The sequence below is a fragment of the Papio anubis genome, chromosome 7 (genome assembly GCF_008728515.1).
Source record: "Papio anubis isolate 15944 chromosome 7, Panubis1.0, whole genome shotgun sequence".
NCBI classification, from domain to species: domain Eukaryota; kingdom Metazoa; phylum Chordata; class Mammalia; order Primates; family Cercopithecidae; genus Papio; species Papio anubis.
Window position 1 is genome coordinate 2,504,520 of NC_044982.1, and position 24,416 is coordinate 2,528,935.

General features: G+C 43.1%; 1 protein-coding gene across 4 annotated transcripts in view; it reads right to left on the reverse strand.

Moving 5' to 3' along the window:
* The window catches only part of TDRD9 (tudor domain containing 9), a 126,756-nt gene that overhangs the window by 46,669 nt on the left and 55,671 nt on the right, over nt 1-24,416 (reverse strand). For all 4 annotated transcript variants that reach the window (XM_031667775.1, XM_031667777.1, XM_031667778.1 and 1 more), the window contains 7 exons: nt 21,639-21,742; nt 16,957-17,021; nt 14,196-14,250; nt 13,970-14,054; nt 12,361-12,418; nt 9,425-9,529; nt 799-896 (listed from right to left, as the gene is read on the reverse strand). In XM_031667775.1, coding sequence (XP_031523635.1) covers nt 799-896; nt 9,425-9,529; nt 12,361-12,418; nt 13,970-14,054; nt 14,196-14,250; nt 16,957-17,021; nt 21,639-21,742 — 570 coding nt within the window. The remainder of the gene's footprint in view (nt 1-798; nt 897-9,424; nt 9,530-12,360; nt 12,419-13,969; nt 14,055-14,195; nt 14,251-16,956; nt 17,022-21,638; nt 21,743-24,416) is intronic.

Sequence of the window (24,416 nt, forward strand, 5' to 3'; positions counted from 1 at the left end):
GCGCGGTGGCTCAAGCCTGTAATCCCAGCACTTTGGGAGGCCGAGACGGGCGGATCACGAGGTCAGGAGATCGAGACCATCCTGGCTAACACAGTGAAACCCCGTCTCTACTAAAAATACAAAAAATTAGCCGGGCGTGATGGCGGCGCCTGTAGTCCCAGCTACTCGGGAGGCTGAGGCAGGAGAATGGCGTAAACCCGGGAGGCGGAGCTTGCAGTGAGCCGAGATCACGCCACTGCACTCCAGCCTGGGCGACAGAGCGAGACTCCGCCTCAAAAAAAAAAAAAAAAAAAAAAAGAAAACATCCTCTCATTAAAACTATGAAATGTGGGTAACGCCCTAGACAGTAGCCTGATGCGTAATCAATAGTGAGCCCGGATTGTGAGTGAGGGGGAATGTGGCAAGACAAGGATTTTTCTGGAACCAAAATTAGATGACACTAGAAATTATATTACTTAGACTGTTTGGTAAAACTATCAACTTTGACACTTTGGGAGGCCAAGGCAGGCAGGTGGATCACGAAGTCAGGAGTTCAAGATCAGTCTGGCCAACAGAGTGAAATCCCGTCTCTACTAAAAATACAAAAAAATCAGCTGGGCGTGGTGCTGTGTGCGCCTGTAATCCCAGCTACTTGGGAGGCTGAGGCAAGAGAATCGTGTGAACCCGGGAGGTGGAGGTTGCAGTGAGCCAAGATCGTGCCATTGCACTCCAGCCCAGGCAACAGTGCAAGACTCCGTCTCATAAATAAATAAATAAATAAATAAATAAATAACTTTGACAATGACCAAAGTGAATTACCAACATCTCAGGAACAACATGATCAGGGATGGAGTGGTCCCAGAAATCCTTGTGTACCAGCCGGTAACAGTACCCTCTAGACACTCGTCCAGCACGGCCTTCAAAGGAAAGATGTGCAAACAGTGTTTGGCATTAATTACTTTAACATCAGCATGAAGATGTATTTTTAAACAGTCATTAAATATTAATTAAGCAAAGCCTTAAGTGTCTTCTACTAGACCATGTCAGTAACACTTTTAGAATATGTTAGTGTACTCTTAATAAGTTATTCTTATTTTAAATGTTATTCTAAATAAGAATGACTATCCTAAAAAGTTAGAATAAATTAGAACAAGACTAAATGCTGACTTCTACTCAGTGACCAATATTATCAAATCTAATGCATATTTCTGAAGAAGACAACCTTGGCCCAATATGCAACAGAAACCAAGTACACCCTTCTGGAAAATGCACAGTTCATAATAGAAAGTCACGAGGTTAGCGACAGGCCCTACAATGCCATCGAGGAGGCTGTCTCAACAGCTTGTGCTTCCAATGGCTTCTGCTACCCACCCATCCTCGCCCCACTGCAAAGCACCCTCCCAGCTGTCAGCCACACCACATTACGTGACCGAGTGAGGAACAAGCAGAAGGCTCAGAACCAAGGCTGGCCCACGGAGACCATGACATAAACTGTTACTCTCTTGTGACTCTATCACCTATGAAGTAGCAACTCTTTTATCCTAACACGTAATAAAATTGTCCAAGGAGAGCGAGTGGAGGGAGGGGTAGGAGGGAGTCTTAAAATGCAGCTTTAAAAGAAATGAGGCAACCCAAAAACCATTCCTTCCCCACCTACGGGGATCTGGATCCTGTCCCCTGCTGCCCTGTCTGCCTTCCCAGGCATCCTCCTCACTGCCAGGAGACTGTGGAGAATCTGGGCTTCTTCCTCCACCACCACCCACCTTATTTGCAAATGACAGGATGATCTAAGAAAATCCCAAGACATCACAAAAACAAACACCCAAAAAAAGTCTTCCGAGAACTAATAAGTGAATTCAGCAAAGACACAGGATACAAGATCAACACACAAAAATCAACCACATGTCCAGATACTAGTAATGAACATATGGAAACCAAAATTGAAACACAATGTCATTTACAATCACTCTAAGTCAAATGAAATACTGAGGCATAAATTTAACACAGCACATACAGGATCTATACACTGAAAATTACACACTGCCAATGAAAGAAACCAAAGATGGCTAAATAAACAGAGACACATATAGTACTCAGAGATTGGAAGATTCAACATAGTCACTATGTCAATTTTCCACATATTCATCTATGGGTTTAACATAATTCCTACCAAAAGCACGAAACTTCTTTGGTATCTATAAACAAGCTTATTCTGAAATCTATCTGGCAAGGCCAAGGACTTCGAATATTGAAAACCATTTTGAAAATGAAGAATAAAGTAGGAAGAATCACTCTGTTTGATATACAACTTCTTCTACAGTAATCAAGGCAGTACAGTGCCGGTGGAGGCAGTACAGAGAAAGAGCAATGGGACAGAACCAAGAACCCAGAAACAGCAAGAGCAAGCACATGCAAGTGATTTTCTTTACAAAAATGCAAATGCAATTTATATTCTAAATACTTTTTATTTTCTGTATAGCATGATGCTTTGGTATTTTTAAAAACCTTCCTGGCTGGGGTGAGACTGCCCCTCCCAAGACTAGCCAATTCTTAGAGCAAAGGGCCCAGCCAGGAACATGTCTTTGATATGTAAAACTAACCAACCACAGCCATACATCCTCCATCCTCTATATGGACCGGTGCACCCAGGAGGCAATATTCCTCTGCCTTAATCACCTCAGGGCCAGATGCCAAAAACTAGGGATCACCACCCCTATTATCCAAAGTCCACTGAAATTATTCCAAATAGGTTACTAGAAAATGTGTTCTCTCATGGGTCATTCATAAAAAAATCTCCAGTGATAGAAGTGCTTGTTTCACTAGACAAGTTATAAAACAGTTAAAGTATCACAGATACAAAGCATTGGAAAAAACTAACTAGATTGTCATAGTCAAAGGAATTACAGATTGAAGACAATCAAATCCACTTCAGTAAAAAACAGAAGGTAATCCCTCGTAAAATAGTCACTAAAAGGCCTCTATGCACCTGATAATAGAGTCTCATGTATCTTCTGCTACTAAACTCTAGTATAACTAAATGCCACAAGACTTTAATGCATTATACCAAAATATATTTTCACCAGGTAAAAAAAAGCTTTTCATGGTCCACCAACTAAGGACAATCAAATACTTCACCATCTAAAACCCAGAGATTGACTCTTCTAAAAACAACATCAGAAAAAGACTGTCCTTGCCACCCACACTACAAAACTTTGGGATCTCAAAGCTTAAGTGCATAACCTCGCAAATTAAAAGAGCCCTTCCAGACTCTTAAAAACTATACACCCATTATAAACCTTAAGGTAAAGCTAACCAAAAAAGCTTCTCCCCAAAAGCAGACAACATCCCAGATGTGAGCAGCTTTCCCAAGACCACAAATTAAGATTTCTCTATCATGAGACTCCAACCTCTTATTCTTCCCCTGCTTCTGCCTCTATAAACAATAATGCATATAGTAACTTCCCTAAAAAAAGAGGTTATTATATATACTCATGGGGTATACTTTTATTGGTAAAAGATTTTACAGCCAACCCTACCCATGGACTATCTTATGCCTTAATAAACAAAAGACAAAGGGTAGATATAAAAAATTTTAATAGTACCTTTGTTAATCCATAATCAGTCAGAAACAAACCATTGGTTCATCCCTCTTGACCTACATCATAGGTTAAAGAAAACATTGCCAAGAGGCCTTCACCCTTCTAGATAGACATCATTTGTTAGGTCTCTTTTCCCACGGTTTAGAGTAAATAAGACACTAATTAAAAATGTATCACTCCTAATAGGCTCTAGAATAGATTCTACTACAAAGCCTATGATTACACAACAGACTTCTTTAAATTATCTTGCTAAAGTTGTGCTAGGTAATAAAATTTCTCTAGATTACTTACTGGCTAGATTGGGGGAAAAAAAGTTGCTGACACTACTTATTATACATAGATAAATACATCAGGTATTATAAAGCATCAGTTAGGCCGGGCGCGGTGGCTCATGCCTATAATCCCAGCACTTTGGGAGGCTGAGGCGGGTGGATCGCCTGAGGTCAGGAGTTCGAGACCAGCCTGGCCAACATAGTGAAACCCCATCTCTACTAAAAATACAAAAAATTAGCCGGGCGTGGTGGCATGCGCCTGTAATCCCAGCTACTCAGGAGGCTGAGGCAGGAGAGTCACTTGAACCCAGGAGTCAGAGATTGCAGTGAGCCAAGATCGCGCCACTGCACTCCAGCCTGGGCAACAAGAGCAAAACTCCATCTCAAAAAAAAAAACGACTCAAGATAAAGATAAACAGAAGGTAAACGGACTGCTTGGTTAAAAGCAAGCCTCTTTATCTGACTCATTCTTTGATCTATTTGATTTTCATTGGTATGGTTCATGGAAACCCTGGCTAAAGAACATATTCCAAACTTTTGGTATTATCCTCCTAATAGTCATAATAGTAGTCTCCCTGGTACACTGTATTCTCTCAAAAGTTTTAAATGTTTACATACAGCCATCTACAAAATGTTGGCTGAGTATGGTGTCTCGTAACTGTAATCCCAGCACTTTGGGAGGCTGAGGTAGGAAGATCACTTGAGTTCAGCCTGGGCAACATAGTGAGATCCAGCCTGGGCAACATAAGTTAGAACTAGCCTGGGCAGCATAGTGAGATCCAGCCTGGGGGGCAACACAGTGAGATCCCTGTCTCCACAAAAAAATAAAAAATTAGCTGGGTGTGGTGGCACACACCTGTAGTCTCAGCCACTTGGGAGGCTGAGGTGGGAGGATTGCTTGTGCTTGGGAGGTTGAGGCTGCAGTGAGCCATGATCATGCCACTGTACTCCAGCCTGAGTGACAGAGCAAGACCCTGTCTCAAAAATGAATACATAAAAATGTCAGTTTCTTCTTCACTTAAAACAACAAACGCTCAAAAAAAAAGTGTCATCATGAAAAAACCATAGCCCATAAATAACACGTCAAGACTAAAAACCCAAAATGACAATAACTGAGAGTGACACTAAAGCCCTAAGTTTTGGTCACACTCTCACCTAAGTCAAAACCTGACCAAAAGGAGGAAATTGTTAAACAAAATGATGAGAGACTATTGTTTTGGACTAAACTCATACACTGGGCTCCAACAGACCAGGCTAATCCAAAATAAAGTCACTCATACTAAATGCAAAATAATCAAACTAAAATTTTCAAAAGCAGATAGATGCTGGCCAGGCACGGTGGCTCACGCCTGTAATCCCAGCACTTTGGGAGGCCGAGGCGGGCAGATCACGAGGTCAGGAGATCGAGACCATCCTGGCTAACACAGTGAAACCCCGTCTCTACTAAAAATACAAAAAATTAGCCAGGCATGGTGGCGGGCGCCTGAAGTCTCAGTTACTCGGGAGGCTGAGGCAGGAGAATGGCATGAACCCGGGAGGCAGAGCTTGCAGTAAGCCAAGATCGTGCCACTACACTCCAGCCTGGCAACAGAGCAAGACTCCATCTCCAAAAAAAAAAAAAAAAAAAAAAGAGAGAAGAAAGATAAAAGTTTAGCCTAAAGATGCCTCCTTACATATTTTAAGTTCAGCCTAAAAGTCTCTCTGTACATAGTAAACTATAACCTAACTACATATGCAAACAGACTATAACCCACTCTTATGCCAATCACCGGGTTTCAGCCAATCAAAGGCAACCAACTGCTCAAACCACATTCAAAGATGACCAATGCCCAGCTGTAGTCAGTCTGGCCATTTCTGTAACTCACTTCTGTTCTCTACATGTCATTTTCCTTTTTCTGTTCATAAATCTTCCTTGACCATGCAACAGCACCACAGTCTCTCTAAACCTCTTCCAGTTCAGAGGCAGACCCATTTGCAAAATGTTCTTTAAAACTCTGTTAAGTTTAATTTGTCTAAAAATTTTTTCTTTTTTTTTTTTCAGAACAGCATCTCACTGCCACACAGGCTGGAGTGCAGTGGCGCAATCATGGCTCAACTGCATCGACCTCCCAGGCTCAATCCATCCTTCCACCTTACCCTACTGAGTAGCTGGGAGTACAGGCACATGCCATCATAGTTGACTAATTTTTGTATTTTTTATAGAGATAGGGTTTTGCCATGTTGCCCAAGCTGATCTCAAACTCCTGGGCTCATGCAATCTGCCCATCTCACCCTCCCAAAGTGCTGGGATTACAGGCATGAGCCACTGTGTCTGGCCAAAATTTTTCTTTTAACAGTGGTGCTGGCAAGAATATGGAAAAAATAGATCTCACACATTGCTCATGGAATGTAAAATGACACAGCCACCATGGAAAGAGTAGGGCCTTATAAAACTAAACATAGGCTGGGCACAGTGGCTCATGCCTGTAATCTCAGCACTTTGGGAGGCCGAGACACGAGGATCACGAGGTCAAGAGTTAGAGACCAGCCTGGCCAACATGGTGAAACCCCGTCTCTACTAAAAATACAAAAATTAGCTGGGCGTGGTGGGGCACGCCTGTAGTCCCAGCTACTAGGGAGGCTGAGGCAGGAGAATTGCTTGAACCCGGAAGGTGAAGGTTGCAGTAAGCTGAGATCACACCACCAGCCCTGCGACAGAGTGAGACTCCATCTCAAAACAAAACAAAAGAAACTTAATATAGATTTACTACATGACCTAATAATTATATTCTTGGGTTTTTATACCAGAGAAATGAAAACTTATGGCCACACAAAAACCTGTACATGAATATTCACAGCTGTTTTATTCACACGGCAAGAATTGGAAAAACCTCAAATGTCCTTAAACAGGTAAATGTTCAGTGGAATACTACTTAGTAATAAAAAGGAATGAGCCACTGATACATGCATGCAGCTTGTATTGGCTTAGATGGCTCCTAAGAACACTATGGTAAGTCTTGGAAAAAGACAATTTCAAAAGGTCACATACTGTGTGATTCCATTTATCTAACATCCTGGAAACGACAAAGCTGCAGAGATGAAGATGGGTCACCAGTTGGCAGGCAGAGTATTAGGGGCAGGTATGGCTGCAAGGCGGCAGCACAGGGCCACCCCTGCATAGCAGTGGGACAGGACGGTTGTGGGTTCTGATCACAGTAGTGGTTACACAAACTTACACACAGGATCAAACTGCAGAGAACCATACACACGGTACAAGGAAAACTGTGAAGCAAGGTGTATGGTCTAACAGTGTTACACTATGTCAATTTCCTGGTTGACTGTACTTATACAAATGTCCCACTCCAGGAGAGGATAAGAGAAGGATTCAAAGGATTCTATGTACTATTTTTGCAATATCCTGTAAAGGAAGAAATTTTATAATAAATATCTACTTACAGAAATTTTGAATATACAAAAAGGTAGACAAAACTCCTATAATCCCAAGACTGACCCAAAGATAATCACTTTTAACATTTTTGTATATTTATTTCTAGTCATTTTTTGTTGAGGGTTTTTTGTTTTGAGACAGAGTCTTGCTCTGTTGCCCAGGCTGGAGTGCAGTGGCGTGATCTAGGCTCACTGCACCCTCCACCTCCCAGGTTTAAGCAATTCTCATACCTCAGCCTCCCAAGTAGTTGGGATTACAGGTGTGTGCCACCACACTCAGCTAATTATTGTATTTGTAATAGAGACAGGGTTTCACCATGTTGGCCAGACTGGTCTCAAATTCCTGACCTCAAATGATCCACCAGCCTCAGCCTCCCAAAGTGCTGGGATTACAGGCGCAAGTCACCGCACCCAGCTATTTCTAGTCATTTTTTAAGCATAGTTTTTTGGGAAGTTTGAGGGGGAAGGAGGTTAAACATAGTGAGGTGATTACAGTTTAATAGCCTTTTTTCTCTTAACTTTATAATAATACATAAGGTTTTTCCAAAGTGATGAGAACCTCTGTGACTTTTTTTTTTTTTTTTTTTTTTTTGAGACAGGGCTCTTACTCTGTCACCCAGGCTGGGGTGCAGTGTGTGTAATCTTGGCTCACTTCAACCTCCACCTCCCAGGCTCAAGTGATCCTCCCACTTCACCCTCCCGAGTAGCTGGGACCACAGGTATGCGCCACCACGCCCAGCTAATTTTTTGTGTTTTTGGTAGACACAGAGTTTTGCCATGTTGTCCAGACTGGTCTGGAACTCCTAAACTCAGGCCATCTACCTGCCTCGGCCTCCCAAAGTGCTGGGATTGCAGGTGTGAGCCACCGCGCCTGGCCTCTGCGACCCTATTTTAACGGCTGCTTAGTCATTCTCTTAACCCCTCTCTAGGCAAGTCATTTCAGGAGAGGTGATACAACAAAAAGGTTAAGAATGTAGACCAAAGTCAGATTTCTGGGTTCAAACCTCATTCCCACCACTTCCTACTATAATCTTGAGCAAGTTACTATTTCCGTGCCTCTCAGCCGCTTCACTAAGAAATGGGAATCTTAATTAACACACTATGTATGTACTTACCTCACAGGGTTGCTAGGAAGATTAAATGAGTTAATAAATAGAAGAATGTCTGGCGTACGGTAAATATTAAATCAATGTTGCCTTTATTATTTGAGGGGTATATTTAGTATTTTAGTATTCTTGAAATGGTCTTTTATCTACCCTTCTCAAAAGGTTCTCTAAAACGTTGTTCTGCGAAATCAGTTCTTGCCACAGGTGATCTTAACAACCTGTCCCAGGTATGTCATGAATACACCTCCACTGTGGTCGAAGCATCCCAAGACCCCAAAAGTGACCTTACACCCTCATCTCTGCCCAGATACAAGTGGCTGATGCAGCAAATCCGGAACTCTCTGTGGAACCACTTTAGGAAAACTAACCCTAGAAGATCAAAGTGAAACAGAAATCAGATGATCAAAAATTACTGAAGTGATCCACTTGGTTTCCATAGTTCTTCACCAGTAATTTTTTAATTTCACTTAGGAAAAAAACATAGTGTCAGGATGATGGGGTTTATCCAGTTTGTACAAAGACCTCATACATTAGAAGAGAGGAGAATCATGGATTTAAATGGACACTCTGACAATATGAGAAGCCATTGCTAAAAACTTAAAACTGGTTCCAAGAAAGGAAATATCTGAGTAAAAAGTGCAAAAAATGAGTTTTTTAGAAAAGCATCTGAATGGCCGGGCGCGGTGGCTCACCCCTGTAATCCCAGCACTTTGGGAGGCCAAGGCGGGCGGATCACGAGGTCAGGAGATCGAGACCATCCTGGCTAACACGGTGAAACCCCGTCTCTACTAAAAAATACAAAAAATTAGCCGGGCGAGGTGGCAGGTGCCTGTAGTCCCAGCTACTCAGGAGGCTGAGGCAGGAGAATGGCGAGAACCAGGAGGCAGAGCTTGCAGTGAGTTGAGATCGCGCCACTGCACTCCAGCCTGGGCGACAGAGTGAGACTCCATCTCAGGAAGAAAAAAAAAAAAAAAAAAAAGCACCTGAACGTGCCGCTGTGTCAACACTGACTCATTACTGTGCTTTAACACAAATGTCTTACCTTTTCTCTGATTACAGCTGGTTTTAGAGGCCCAACTCAATCGCAGACTCTGATAATTTGTATCTTCATCACAGACCAAAGTTCTAGTCAAACAAAAATCTATAACTGCCATTTAAAAAGAAAAAGACTATAAACACCATGCTAATAAGAGATCATTGCATAATAAATCACAATGCATAGTGATAAAACCATTTGAAGCATGCAGCCTTAAAAATTAGTGAACAGGCAGAAATATCTGGCCACACACTGACCACTCCTTCTGCCCAGGATGGGGATCTGGTGGTCACATCCTTTCTTGCTGAGTACTGGGAGTCTCTGGGTGTAAAGACTCAATGTGTCACAAGAAGGCCTACCTGGACTGCACCCAAAAAGAGTAACGTTCTCCAAAAGAGCATCATTACAACAGTAGTAGAGGAGAGCAGCTGATGCAAGGGACCGCCAGAATTCAAATCCCGCATCTGTGTGTGCCTGTGGGTGGATCTGGTGTCTAGGTATGTGTATGTCTGTCTAGATGGGTGTGTGTGTCTGTGCATCTGTACACGTGGGTGTGCCTGGCTGGATAAGCTGCCGAGTGTCTCTGCGCTTTAGTATCCTCATCCGTGGCCTACCTCCTCCCCTCCACCCCACCTTTTCCCCTCACACAGCCAAAGCACTGGGGATCTCCCATCAGCAACACTTACTCCCCTGGGCCACCCCTTCACTTACTGCCCCATTTCCTCTGCTCCCCTACAGCAAAACACCTGTGGAGTGTTGTCTGCCGCCACCGGTTCTTGGTTCATTTCTTCCCACTCTTTCTTGAGCCCATTCCAAGCAGACGTTTGCTTCCACCAAAGCTGCCCTTGTCAAGGTCACTGACAACAGCCCTGTTGGGAGGTTCTCCTTGATCTGCCATGAGCATCTGATGCACTCCTCCACTCCATCCCCTCAAGACCCTTTCCTACTGGGTGTCTAGGCCCCTGTGCTCACTGGCTTTCTTCCCACTGCTCTGGAGGCCCCTCTGCTCTTATTGCCCACTTTTAAACACTGGGGCTACCTTCCCTCTGTGCACTCCCAGAAGAGTTTGGCCAGGTTTCTGCCTTCCAACGCCAGTCACCAGCTGACGCCCCTGCCAGCTGCTCCCTGGCCGTGGTCTCCAAGCTCACACAGCCGGCTGCTTCCATGACACCTCCACCTGAACATCTAGCATATGTCTCAGCCCAAATATCAGCTCCTCACCTACCCCACCCTGCTCCTTCCACAGCCTTCACCATCTCACAGGAGCCTCCATCCTCCCAGTCTCTCAGGCCACACGTCTAGAGGGCCGACCAAACGTGTCTCTCACAATTTCTCTATCAGACACCTCAGCACATCCTCACCAGCTCTGCCTTCAGAATCTCCCTGGGATCTGCCCCCACCTCCTGTCCCCTATCGCTACTGTCCTATTCTAAACACCATCGATTCTCGCCTAGATTCTTGTGACACCCTCCTAACTCTCTTCCTTTTATCTCCTTTGCCTCATTCTAGTCTATTCCCAGAGAAATCCTGTTAAGTGAACTTAAATCCTGTTAAGTGAATCCTGTTATATCATTTCTGTTATCAAAACTCACCAAGGATTCTCCATCTTGCCCAGCACAGCAAAGGATGCACCAGGCCCTACGGGCCCTGCTACCTCCAGGCCTCTCTTCAGGCTCCTTTCCCCTGTGTTCACACTAGTCCAGCTGCCCTGGCCTCCTCGCTTGATGGTGCTGTTTCACAACCATCAAGCACAGTCTTGCTTTCTCCTACTCTAAACACTCTTTTGCCAGGTATGGACCTGACTCCCTCCCTAACCTCCTTCAGCATGTGACTTGTCACATTCCCTGGTGACTCCACCTACAATCTCAATGGTGCTTCCCTAACACTCCCTACCCAATAACCCCCTCTTTTTTCTTCATATACTCACCATCATGTAACTTACTACATATCTGTATTTATCTACCCACCCCTGAAAGTGTCACGAGAACAAAGGCTTTTGTCTATTTTGCTTACTGCTATTTCCCCGGTACAGAGACAAAACACCTGCTCATTATCATCTGCCCTGGTTTACCCATTCCAGCCACACTGACCGTGTGCTGCTCCTCAAACCCATTCCCCACACCCCAGCCACCTTTTTGCAAGGCTCACTCCTCATTTAATTCAGGCCTCTATTAAAATGTCACTTCCTCAAAGAGGTAATTCCACATCATCCTATCTGAAAGATCATTTTTTTCCCAGTAACTGTAACCCCTTCCCCTGATTTATTTTCCTACACAACATTGACCTGTACCTGAAATTATAAAGACCTTTTTACCTGCTAAGCGTCCCTCTCTCTCCCACCAGAACGCAGCAGCCATGAGGACTGGACTTTGTCTTATTCACCACTGCACTGCCAGCATTGAGAACAGTGTCTTATTCACCACTGTACTGCCAGCATTGAGAACAGTGCCTGGCACATGTGTTAGGTTCTCAAATATAAATTAATGAATTTAGAAAACTCATTGATGAAGCAATCTCACGAAGTAATCACAGACACAGATACAGAAAATGGGATGACAAAGCGGGCTGCTCCAGAGTTGACATGGTGTCCTGCCAAGCAACCTTCAGAACTGAGATGGCCTAAGTTCCTCCCCACATCTGCCTCGCTCCAGTCACAGAACTCCACCTGGCAGCCCCAAAGTTGTTTCCCACAAGGCCCAGTGGGAACACCCCAAACACTTCCTACTAGCCAGCTTGCCCTAAAGCATGAAATGGTGCACTTAGAGGAGGAGGTGGTGAACTGAGAGTATGGGAGAAACTATGTAAACCTACTTTTCTCAATTCTATCTTCCAAAACGGGGAGAGATGGGGAGGAAGAGAAGAACAATTCCTGAGTGAGGTGAATAAGCCAATAAATATGGCACTACAGCTAATGCCAGGAGGTAAACAGAGAAGTATCTTACCATATTTGACATCTGGAACTGTGACAGAACTCTCTGCAATATTTGTAGACAGAATAATCTGTTAAACATCAAAGAAAAAAGCTGACATTTCTACTATATTCTGGACATCATTAGGCAACGTTTACGAAAATGCAAAAATTATTTTAAAGCTTCTGAATGTAAATACTGAACTCAGATTTCAAAATTAGCCATTTTTCTATTTTATACACATCACAATTGATTAAGAAGCCCCTGGTGAATGGAAAACCAGCCACATACAACACAGCAAGGGCTTAGACACAGGCAAAGGGAGCTGTTCCTGACTTCTGGGGTGGTAGCTTTGGTGGGGTGGAGAGGGGTCCTGGAATTGCCCAGGGGTACAGCCAGGTTTCTAGAAGAAGGGCTGTAGCTTGTAGTTGCCCTAGAATACCACTCAAGGCTGCTCCTAGGGATTCCAAAGCAATCCAGGGGCGAGGTTGCCAGCTCAGGCCCCCGATCACCTCAAGCAGCTCTAGAAGGGTCTTGTTAAAACAACTCCATCATTCACACATAATCTGAGATAAAGAAATCCTCCTGAAGCAGGACCTAGAATATGGCTTCTAACCAGTCACCAGAATGGTTTCAGGGACACCAGAACAGTCCCAAAGTTAGAGAAATACTAAGGAAGTATTAAAAGGCTGTAATCCCAGCACTTTGGGAGGCCGAGACGGGCGGATCACGAGGTCAGGAGATCGAGACCATCCTGGTTAATACGGTGAAACCCCGTCTCTACTAAAAAGTACAAAAAGGTCAAGCGGTGGGCTCAAGCCTAACAATCCCAGCACTTGGGAGGCCAGACGGGCGATCACGCAGGTCAGGAGATCGGTATCTGAACTTGGTTAACACAGTGAAACTCGCTCTCACACAAAAATACAGGGCGAGGTGGTGGGCGCCTGTAGTCCCAGCTACTTGGGAGGCTGAGGCAGGAGAATGGCGTGAACCCGGGAGGCGGAGCTTGCAGTGAGCTGAGATCTGGCCACTGCACTCCAGCCTGGGCGACAGAGCGAGACTCCGTTTCAAAAAAAAAAAAAAAAAAGTATTAAAAGGCATCAGAATTCCTGAATTGAGAAAATAAAAAATCTTAGCTTTTTAGCAAACTGATTTACAAAATAAAACACAAAACTAAACAACATACCTGGCTCATCAGGCAAATACTTGTTTAAGTGACTAACCACTAACTACAGAACACACTGCTGAAATGTGGATTTTTTTTCCTTTTCTTTTTTTTTTTTTTTTTTTTTGAGACAGTCTTGTTCTGTCACCCAGGCGGGAGTGCACTGGTGTGATCTCGGCTCACTGCAGCCTCCAATAGCCAGGCATAAGCCTCCTACCTCAGCCTCCCAAGTAGCTGGGACCACAGGTGTGTGCCACTGCACTCAGGTAATTTTTACATTTTTTGTAGAGATGGGGTTTCGCCATGCTACCAGGCTGGTCTCAAACTCCTGAGCTCAAATGATTCACCCGCCTCAGCCTCCCACAGTGCTGGAAACACCAGCATGAGCCACGACACCCAGAAAATATTTTTAATGAGTAGAGTCTCTAAGGAAAATTTACCTAAAGTGCTTAGAACTTGTCTTCCCAGTTTTCCTACCTTTCTGTACCCAGGGACTGGACTTAAAAATACATTATTCTGTTCTTCTAAAGCCACACTTGAATGGAGTGGATAGACCTGCAACCTAAGAAATTACTAAAATAAAATCTCCATAAAGAATAGATACACATGAGATACAAAAATAAATACTGAGATAATTAAAATTATTTAAGGCAGAAACAACACAAGGATTTAGAAGAATACAGCTGTATCATTTTCAACATACCTTTTATGAACCAGGTTTGTGAGAAGTTCATGCATATAGTTTATTTCACCCAGACCTAGGGAAGAAAAAAGTGGAGGAGGGAAATAAACATCTTTGTATTTCCTGCTGGAAACCAACTTTTAAATTAAAATGGCATATCTTTCAAAGAAGGCCCTACCAATTCATTTGACTTTTTTATCCTCTTTGCCTAAATATACCAGAAACACAAGTAAAAGTACACAGTGACATTGATTAGTAGTATCTCAAAAATAAAGGGAAAAAACATATTCTTCCAGTTTTCCTTTACATAGCAGTGACTCCCTGTGGGTGTTAACTATATGAGTAATTTTTGCATTTCTTTTTTACCCCCAGATTTTCTAAATTTTCTATAATGAGCATCCAAAATCTTTACAATCAAAAAATAACGTTTGTAAAGTTTTGGTCATGAGGATGTGCTAAACCATTTCTATCAGGCCTCCGTCCTGTCTGCTGAAAGCTAAGCTAGCATGTACTTTTGCCCCACCCTGATTTTCAAATCTGAGTCTGTTATGGGTTGAACTGTGTCCCCTAAAAAGATGTACTGAAGTCCCAACCCCAGTAATCCCGAATGTGGTGTTATTTGGAAACAGAGTTATTGCAGATGTAATTAGTTAAGATGAAGTTATACTGGAATGGGTTGGGCCCTGGTGTCCATACAAGGGAAGAGGCACAGACAAACAGAGAATGCCATGTGACGACAGCCACAGGTCAAGGAGCACTGGGGGCCGATGGCCACTACCAGGAGCTGGAAAGAGGAAGAGGCTCAGAAAGAGCATGGCCCTGCTGACAACTCGACTGTGAACATCTAGCCTCCGAAACAGGGAGAGAATACATGGCTGTTCTTTTAAGCCATTTAGTTTGTGGCACTTTGCTACAGCAGCCCTGGAAAACTACCATAGAACTGTTCACAAAAGATCAATTAACACAGAAACATCTATCAAACTTGAATTCACATGAACATATTAAAAAGATAGCAACCCTAAATGTAAAATATCACTTATAAATATTTCCTTCAGGCAATGTTTAGCAGGTAAAAAGTATTTATCAGCCAGGAGCAGTGGCTCACATCTGCAATCCCAACACTTTGGGAGGCTGAGGCAGATGGATCACTTCATGGAGACCACTAGAGCCTAGCAGCTCGAGACTAGCCTGGACAACCTAGTTAAACCCTGTCTCTACAAAAAGATACAAAAAAAAAAAAATTTTGGCCAGGCATGGGGGGACACGCCTGTAGTCCCAGCTACTTGGGAGGTGGAAATATCACTTCAGCCCAGGAGGCAGAGGCTGCAGTGAGTCAGGGTCACACCACTGTACTCCAGCCTGGGCAACACAGCAAGACCCTTTCTAAAAAAACGAATGGAATAAAATAAAAAGTACTTATCTCATGTTAGGTATTCTTAAGCTAGTATCAACATGGCTCCACTTTGGTGATGTTTTTCCCCTTAATACAATATTATGCACACAGCAGTCATTTGATAAATATTCTCCAAGGCAAATGCAACACCACCCCACTGTCAGCTAATGGTTCCCTGCATGTAAACAAATCCTTATTGCCTAAGCAAAACATGACAAAAGTTTGAAACTCATATGTTGCATTCCAAAATTAAATAAGCTATTTTCATTGCATGTTTTTCATTCTCCATTACTGTAAGAACAAATCCGTTTATGCTCTATGTATTACCTTACAACAGAAAATATTTGAATTATTGTCATAATGTTTCATCAAGCTATACCACTTAAATTAAAAATCAAGTAATTTTGAAAAAGTACAATTTAACATAAATTCACCTTTTCAGAAAGGTATTTTAAAAGCCTGTTTTCTCAAACACTGAGAAGGGAACTCAAGGATTACCCTGATGATTCTCATGGTATTACAATAACAGTATGTTTTACTATTACTAAATAAGCTTTCAATGCAAACTAATGACAGTTACCTCACATTTATAACCATATATGTAAAATGCAAATTTAACAAAGCCAAATATTTTACTGGAAATTTTGAAGGCGGCAAGACTGTCTTCAAAAAGTTGAACTCCAGACAAGCATGGTGGTGCGTATCTGTAATCCCAGCTACTTGGGAGGCTTAGGTAGGAGAAATGTTTGAACCCAGGAGGCAGAGGTTGCAGTGAGCCGAGATTGTGCCACTGTACTCCTGCCTGGGCAACAGAGTGAGACTCTGTCTCAAAAAATAAAAAAAAATTGAACTCTTAATAATTTATTAATAAGAAATCTTTTTAGAAATACAAGGGTTGGCTGGGCACAGTGGCTCACGTCTGTAAACTCAGCACTTTGGGAGGCCACAGAGGGCAGATCACAAGGTCAAGAGATCGAGACCATCCTGGCCAACATGATGAAACCTCATCTCTACTAAAAATACAAAAATTAGCCGGGCATAGTGGTGTACACCTGTAGTCCCAGCTACTTGGGAAGCTGAGGCAGGAGAATCACTGGAACTGAGGAGGAGGAGGTTGCAGTGAGCCAAGATCGTGCCACTGCACTCCAGCCTGGCAACAGAGCAAGACTCCACCTAGAAAAAGGGAAAGGAAAGGAAAGGAAAAAAAAAAAAGAAATACAAAGATTATAATATAAAGCCAAATTGAAAGTTACATTTGTTCACATACTCAAAGCGTAAAAAGAACAAAGTCCTGTGGAGAACACTGTCTTTCATAATCTCTGTTAGGCAGAAACTTAGCCTCTCTCCAGAGTATTATGATTCCAAGTCACAAAATTATGACGCTCTTACCTGGCAAAAACACCAACACACTGCTTCGCTCCAACACAAACTGGGCACCCGACCAGGCCTTGTTCCTGGTAAAAATGTGATATGCACAAATATCAACGAAGGCTAATAACAGCTATTGCTTCTCTACAATCCTAATATTACAGGCTTTTAATCCTGAAAGGCTCTTACAGGTCATCCAGTGTAATGTTCTTTATTGTACATAAGAAAACACAGAAGCCCAAAGAGATGAGAAAACATCCAAGGCCCCATGGTCATTCAGGGGACCTTAAGCTTTTTGACTCCCAATACTTTCTCCTATCAAAACTTACTATCTGCAGAAGTTTTCCTTGAAATTTAGTTATTATAATCCGGAACTTCAAAGTAGAAAACATTTAAAATAACTACAAGCAAAATTTAAACTTTCAGGAGTCCAAACTACTATTGGAAAGGATTTGTACAGACCAAAATCTCAAATCATCTACTAGCTTCCCTGCTACTGTCAATAAATTTACTTTTGTGTGAATTTAGAACTTTCATTCCTCCATAAACCTGTGAGCCCTTCCTACATGCCAAGCCCTCCTCTGTGTAGTCAGGATACAGCAGTAACAAGACAGACAAGCTCCCTGCTCTTTAGAGCTTACATCCTAACTGGAGAGACAGACAAGAAACAAGAAAACAGGCAAGGCACCTTCAGTTTAGCAATAAGACAAAAAGAAACACCTGGGGAAACACAATAAGCAGTGCTAAGGGAAGGCATATGTATGGAGTGCTCTCAGAAGGGCTGGCTGGGAAGGGCCTCTCCGGGGAAGTAACAGGAGCTGAGGAGGGAGCCATGGAAAAGCCATGCGATGGCAATCCAGGCAATGCCTGGGAACAGTCACTACAAAGGAGAAAGGGGTGTGAGGGGTAAACCAGTCGCTGCAGCACAGGCGGCTCAGCGTCCATGGTCACTGCTCCTGCTGCTCATCCATCTCTCCCTGTGAGTGTGAGCCACATGTATGACCTCAGGCAACAGCCACCACCATAAAAAACACAGGCCTGGTTTGTAGATAGGCCTGCATGGGATGCTGGCAACAGCCAAGGTGAACATCTGCTGCATCACAGCCCCACCCAGAGGAAAGGCTCACACACAGTGAGTGGGGAAGGGAGCTCCTCCCAGTGAGCAGAGGTCAGGCAGTCCATCCAGTGGTACCACTTCGGGTGGAAGGAGACATGGCCATGAGGTTGGGTTCACCCCAATCAACAAGCAGAGGCTAATAATAGCTTGGTCAGCTGGTCAGGGATGTGGAAATGGCAAGACTGATAATTAAGGAGATCTGATGGAGAGGTACCAAGAAATGCCCACAAGGCAGTCACAGTGAAGGAGGCTTTCAGTCATCAGACAGGCCGGAGGCCCTGCCTGTGGATGTGACCCAGCCTCCTTCTCCGGTACCCCCAGGGTTAGACAATGCACAGAGTGGATGGGTAGCATGGATGAAGGCTTACACACAAACTCAACACCACGCACTTTCCTGAGATGAGACTCATCCGGCTGCTACCATCACTGGATGCCAACCACACAACAGCAAGGGCCAGTACCAAGTCCCAAATATGGCACAATTCCCTGGGGGACCAGTCCAGCCAGCTGAAGATAGGTTGATTCCATCATGAAGGAGATACTGATTTACCTTCATGGAAATAGACACAGATCCAATTCTGGATTCAGATCTGCCTTCTCTGCACCTAAAGCTTCTGTCGTACCCCCATCCATGGACCTAAAGATGCCTTTCTCACTTCCATTATTTCCTGCACAGCATGGCCTCCTGCCAAGGAACTCAGTTTAGTGGTCAATGGACTCACGAAATTCAATGGTATTACCATGCATCCAAAAGCAGTTGGCTTAAAAGAAAGATGAAATGCCCATTAAAGGCTCAGTTATTGTGCCAGTCCTACAGGAAGTCATAAAAGCCATAATGAAATTCAAGGACAAGGTGAAATCTTGAAAGTAGCAAGAGAAAAATGACATGCCACACACAAAGAAAACCCCAATAAGATTAACAGCTGAATTCTCAGCAGAAACAATGGAAGCCAGAAGGCAGTGGGATGACATATTCAGAGTGCTGGAAGACAGAATTGTCAATCAAGATTCCTATATTCAGTAAAACTCTCAATAATGAAGACTAAATAAAGATTGTCCCTTGGCCAGGCGCAGTGGCTCACACCTGTAATCCCAGCACTTTGGGAGGCCAAGGCGGGTGGATCACCTGAGGTCAGGAGTTCAAGACCAGCCTGACCAACAAGGAGAAACCCCGTCTCTACTAAAAATACAAAATTAGCCAGGCATGGTAGTGCATGCCTGTAATCCCAGCTACTCAGGAGGCTGAGGCAAGAGAATCGCTTGAACCTGGGAGGCGGAGGTTGCGGTGAGCTGAGATCGCACCATTGCACTCCAGCCTGGGCAAAAAGAGCGAAATTCCGTCTCAAAAAAAAAAAAAAAAAAAAAGGACTGTCCCAGATAAACAAAAAAAAAGAGATTTTTTTTTGGCAGCAGACCCACCTCACTAGAAATACTAAAGGAAGTTTTTTGTGCTGAAAACAGCTGACCCCAGAGAGTATTTCAAATCCACATGAACGAAGAAAGAGAACTGGTAAAGGTAATTAGGTAATGACAAAAGATACTGTAAATACATATTTTGCCTCCTTCCTTCTCCTTAGGCGATTTTAAAAGTAACCGGATACAAAAATTAGCAGGGCATGGTGGCAAGCACCTGTAGTCCCAGCTACTCACGAGGCTGAGGTGGGAGGATCAATTGAGCCCAGGGGGTCAAGGCTGCTGTGAGCCATGATCACTCCATGTACCCAGCCTGCTCAACACCGTGAGAACTTGTCTCAAAAAAAAAAAAAAAAAGTAAAATGCTACATTGCAAAATACGTATTAAATGCAAAAGAAAGCAGTAAAAGAGAAACAGAGAAACAAAAAGAATATGAGACACACAGAAAGCAAAAAGCAAAATGGCCAACATAAATTCAACTATATCAGTGACAAAATTAAATGTAAATGGATTAAACAATGTAAATGGATTAAACAACCGAATCAAAAGGCAGAGATTGTTAGATTAATTTTAAAAATAGGGGCTGGGCACGGTGTCATACCTGTAATCCCAGAACTTTGGGAGGCCGAGGCGGGTGGATCATGAGGTCAAGAGATCAAGACCATCCTGACTAACATAGTGAAACCCGTGTCTACTAAAAATACAAAACTTAGCTGAGCAGGGTGGCGGGTGCCTGTAGTCCCAGCTACTCGGGAGGCTGAGGCAGGAGAATCACTTGAACCCAGGAGGCGGAGGCTGCAGTGGGCCGAGATCACACCACTGCACTACAGCCTGGTGACAGAGCAAGACTCCATCTCAAAAATATATATATATATGATCCCACTCAGGATATGTTGTCTACAGGAGATACACTTTAAATGCAAAGACACTAAGTAGACTGAAAGTAAAAGAATGAAAAAATATGTGTCATGCAAACAGCAAACTACAGAAAACTGAAGTAGCTATACTAATACACAAAATAGGTCTTAAAATTAAGTGTTATGAGAGATAAGAGGGGCATTTTATACTGATAAATGGGTGAATCAATCAGGAAGATAAAACAGGTATAAACATATATGCACCTAGCAACAGAGACCCAAAATACATAAAGCAAAAACTGACAGAAAAGATTGAAGAAATAGGCAATTCAATAACAATTGTTGAGGATATCATTATCTCATTTTCGATAATATATAGAGCAACCGGGCAGAAGATCAAGAAGTAGAAGACCTGAACAACACAGTAAGTTAACTACACCTAAAAGACATTTATAGAACACTCCATCTAACAACAACAGAGTGACATTATTCTCAAGTGCACATGTAATATTCTCCAGAACAGTCTACATGCTAGGCATACAACAAACCTCAATAAATTTAAAAGAACAGAAATAATTCTCCAACCACAATAGAATGAAATTCAAAATGTATAACAGGAAAAATAGGGAGAAATTCACAAATATGTGCAAATTAAACACCACACTCCTAAAAAGCAATAAACCAAAGAAAAAATCAAAACGGAAATCAGAAAATACTCTGAGATGAATGAAAATGAAGACACAACATATCAGAAACTAATGGGACACAGCTAAAGCAGAACATAGCAGGAAATCTGGAAGATGAATGAACAAACTGTGGTACATCCAGACAATGGAATTTGGCACTAAAAATAAATGAGCTATCTAAGCTATGAAAAGACATAAAGGGAGCTAAATACATATTACTAAGTAGAAGAAGGCAACATGAAAAGGATACATACTACATAATTTCAACTACATGATATCCTGGAAAAGGCAAAACTATGGAGACAGATGTAGTAAAATTAGTGCTGTAAAGGCTCAATCATACGATATATATACAGGTTTTTTGTTTGTTTTTGTTTTTGTTTTTGAGACAGAGTCTTGCTCTGTTGCCAGGCTGGGAACTGCACTCAACATGGCTTTAATTATTTAAAATAGAAATTTCCAATTTAAAAAATTCTGAAATACTAACCTGATTTTAAAATATGTACAGTAACTCTGAAAAAGTACCTATAGTTATAACCTTCTTATAAAAACACTAAAAAGTTTCCAAATGAATAATTTTTTAAATCACATATACATTAAAGTACATTACCAACTGAAGTGTCTCTTACCCATTCTCCTTCATATCCAAGTCATCAAACATCTGAATGAGAGAGATAGCAACTTCATATATATCCTTAGTTATCACCGGTTCCTCCAGGAGATGAGGAGAGAGCTAAAAATAGTGAAAGAAAAAAGTCACAATACCAAAACAGGATTACAGAAGAAAATCGGGGTTGGATGGGAGTGGCTCTCATTGTTAGTACAACACTGTAACAAACTCTCTAAATAAAAGTTCTTGGTTTTTATTAGCAGCAATGTCTGAACACGTGCTGTGTGCCAAGCACTGCTCAGGACAGCGGACACATGAAGTACCATACTCATCAATTTCCTCGCCCAGTCACCAGAGCAAGAATGGCTCAGAGAGCCCAGACATGCACAGGCAGTGTGTTCAGCAGGATGTCTATTTTGAAGACATCAATTAAGTTACACCAAAGGTCTATGGAACCCAGGAGGAGTTCCTGATCTCAAAGCCAGTGCCCTTCCCCTCTTTCAAAACCCTACCTCAAAGAGCACTAAGATTTCCCTAAGATTTCATGTGTGAAAAGTTACCTTGTATATCAAAAGTACCAGAAAACTATAACATCACATCCATATCTACCAATGTGTGGTGATAACATTACCACATGATGAGGTATCCGTCTACCAAGGTTTAGGGATTCCTCGACTATTTTGTCCATTAAAGCAAAGACACCAAGACCAGATAATGTAAACTTGCCCCTCAGGCACTGTTACCAAATACTGGGCACCAACCACAAGCGGCAAACTCCCCAAGTCAGGCTGTGCATTAGTCCATCTTCACGCTGCTGATAAAGACATACCCAAGACTGGGTAGTTTACAAAAGAAAGAGGTTTACTGGACTTACAGTTCCACATGGCTGGGGAAGCCTCACAATCATGGCAGAAGGCAAGGAGGAGCAAGTCACATCTTACATGGATGGCAGCAGGCAAAGAGAGAGAGCTTGTACAAGGAAACTCTCCCTTACAGAACCATCAGATTTCATGAGACTTACTATCGTAAGAACAGCACAGGAAGGACCTGCCCCCATGATTCAATTACCTCCCACTGGGTCCCCCCCACAACAGATGAAAATTCAAAATGAGATTCGGGTGGGGACACAGCTAAACCATATCATTCTGCCTCTGGCCCCTCTCAAATCTCATGTCCTCACATTTCAAAACACAATCACGCCTTCCCAACAGTACCCCCAAAGTCTTTACTCATTTCAGCATTAACTCAAAAGTCCACAGTGCCAAGTCGCAAAGCAAGTTAGTTACTTCCTAGATACAATGGGGGTACAGGCATTGGGTAAACACAGCCTTCCAAATGTGAGAAATCGGCCAAAATAAAGGGGCCACAGGTCCCAAGCAAGTCCAAAATCCAGCGGGTTAGTCAAATCTTAAAGCTCCAAAATGATCTTCTTTGACTCTATGTCTTACATCCAGGTCACGCTGATGCAAGAGGTGAGTTCCCACGGTCTTGCGCAGCTCCACCCCTGTGGCTTTGCAGGGTACAACCTCTCTCCTGGCTGCTTTCATGGGCTGGCACTGAGTGTCTGTGGCTTTTCCAGGTGCATGGTACAAGCTGTCGGTGGATCTATTATTCCGGGGTCTGGAAGACAATGGCCCTCTTCTCACAGCTCCATTAGGTGGTGCCCCAGGTGGGGCTCTGCATGGAGGCTTGAACCCCACATTTCCCTTCTGCACTGCTCTAGCAGAGGTTCTCCATGACAGCCCCGCCCCTGCCGCAAACTTCTACCCTGACATCCAGGCATTACCACACATCTTCTGAAATTTAGGCAGAGGTTCCCAAACCCCAATTCTTGACTTCTGTGCACCCGCAGCCTCAACATGTGGGAGCTGCCAAGGCTTGAGGCTTGTACCCTCTGAAGCCATGGCATGAGCTCTTTCTTGGCCTCTTTCAGCCACAGCTGGAGCAGCTGGGAGACAGGGCACCAAGTCCCTAGGCTGCACACAGCAGAGGGGCCCTAAGCCCGACCCACGAAACCACTTTTTCCTCGTAGGCCTCCAGGCCCATGATGGGAGGGGCTGCCGTGAAGACCTCTGACATGCCCTGGAGATATCGTCCCCATTGTCTTGGGGATGAACATTTGGCTCCTCATTACTTATGCATATTTATGCAGCTGACTTGAACTTCTCAGAAAATGGGATTTTCTTTTCTATTGCATTGTCAGGCTGCAAATTTTCCAAACTTTTATGCTCTGTTCTGTTTCCCTTTTAAAACTGAATGCCTTTAACAGAACCCAAGATACCTCTTGAATGCTTTGCTGCTTAGACATTTCTTCCATCAGATACCCTAAATCATCTCGTTCAAGTTCAAACTTCCACAAATCTTTAGGGCAGGGCAAAAAGGCATCAGTCTCTTTGCTAAAACATAACAAGAGTCACCTATACTCCAGTTTCCAACAAGTTCTTCATCTCCATCTGAAACCACCTCAGCCTGGATTTCACTCTCCATATCACTATCAGCATTTTGTTCAAAGCCATTCAACAAATCTCTAGGAAGTTCCAAACTTTCCCACATTTTCCTATCTCCTTCTAGTCCCTCCAAACTGTTCCATCATCCGCCTTTTTACTGAGTAACAAGTTGCTTCCACATTTTGGGTATCTTTTCAGCAGTGCCCCACTCTACTGCTACCAATTTACTATGGGTGTGACTGTCCAGCTTTCCCGGAGCTGAGGCCACAACTACACAAGCATCTTTCTACAGTATCCAGCACAACAGATGTCTCTGAATTTCTGAAAAGTCTATTTTATAGTAATCCTGG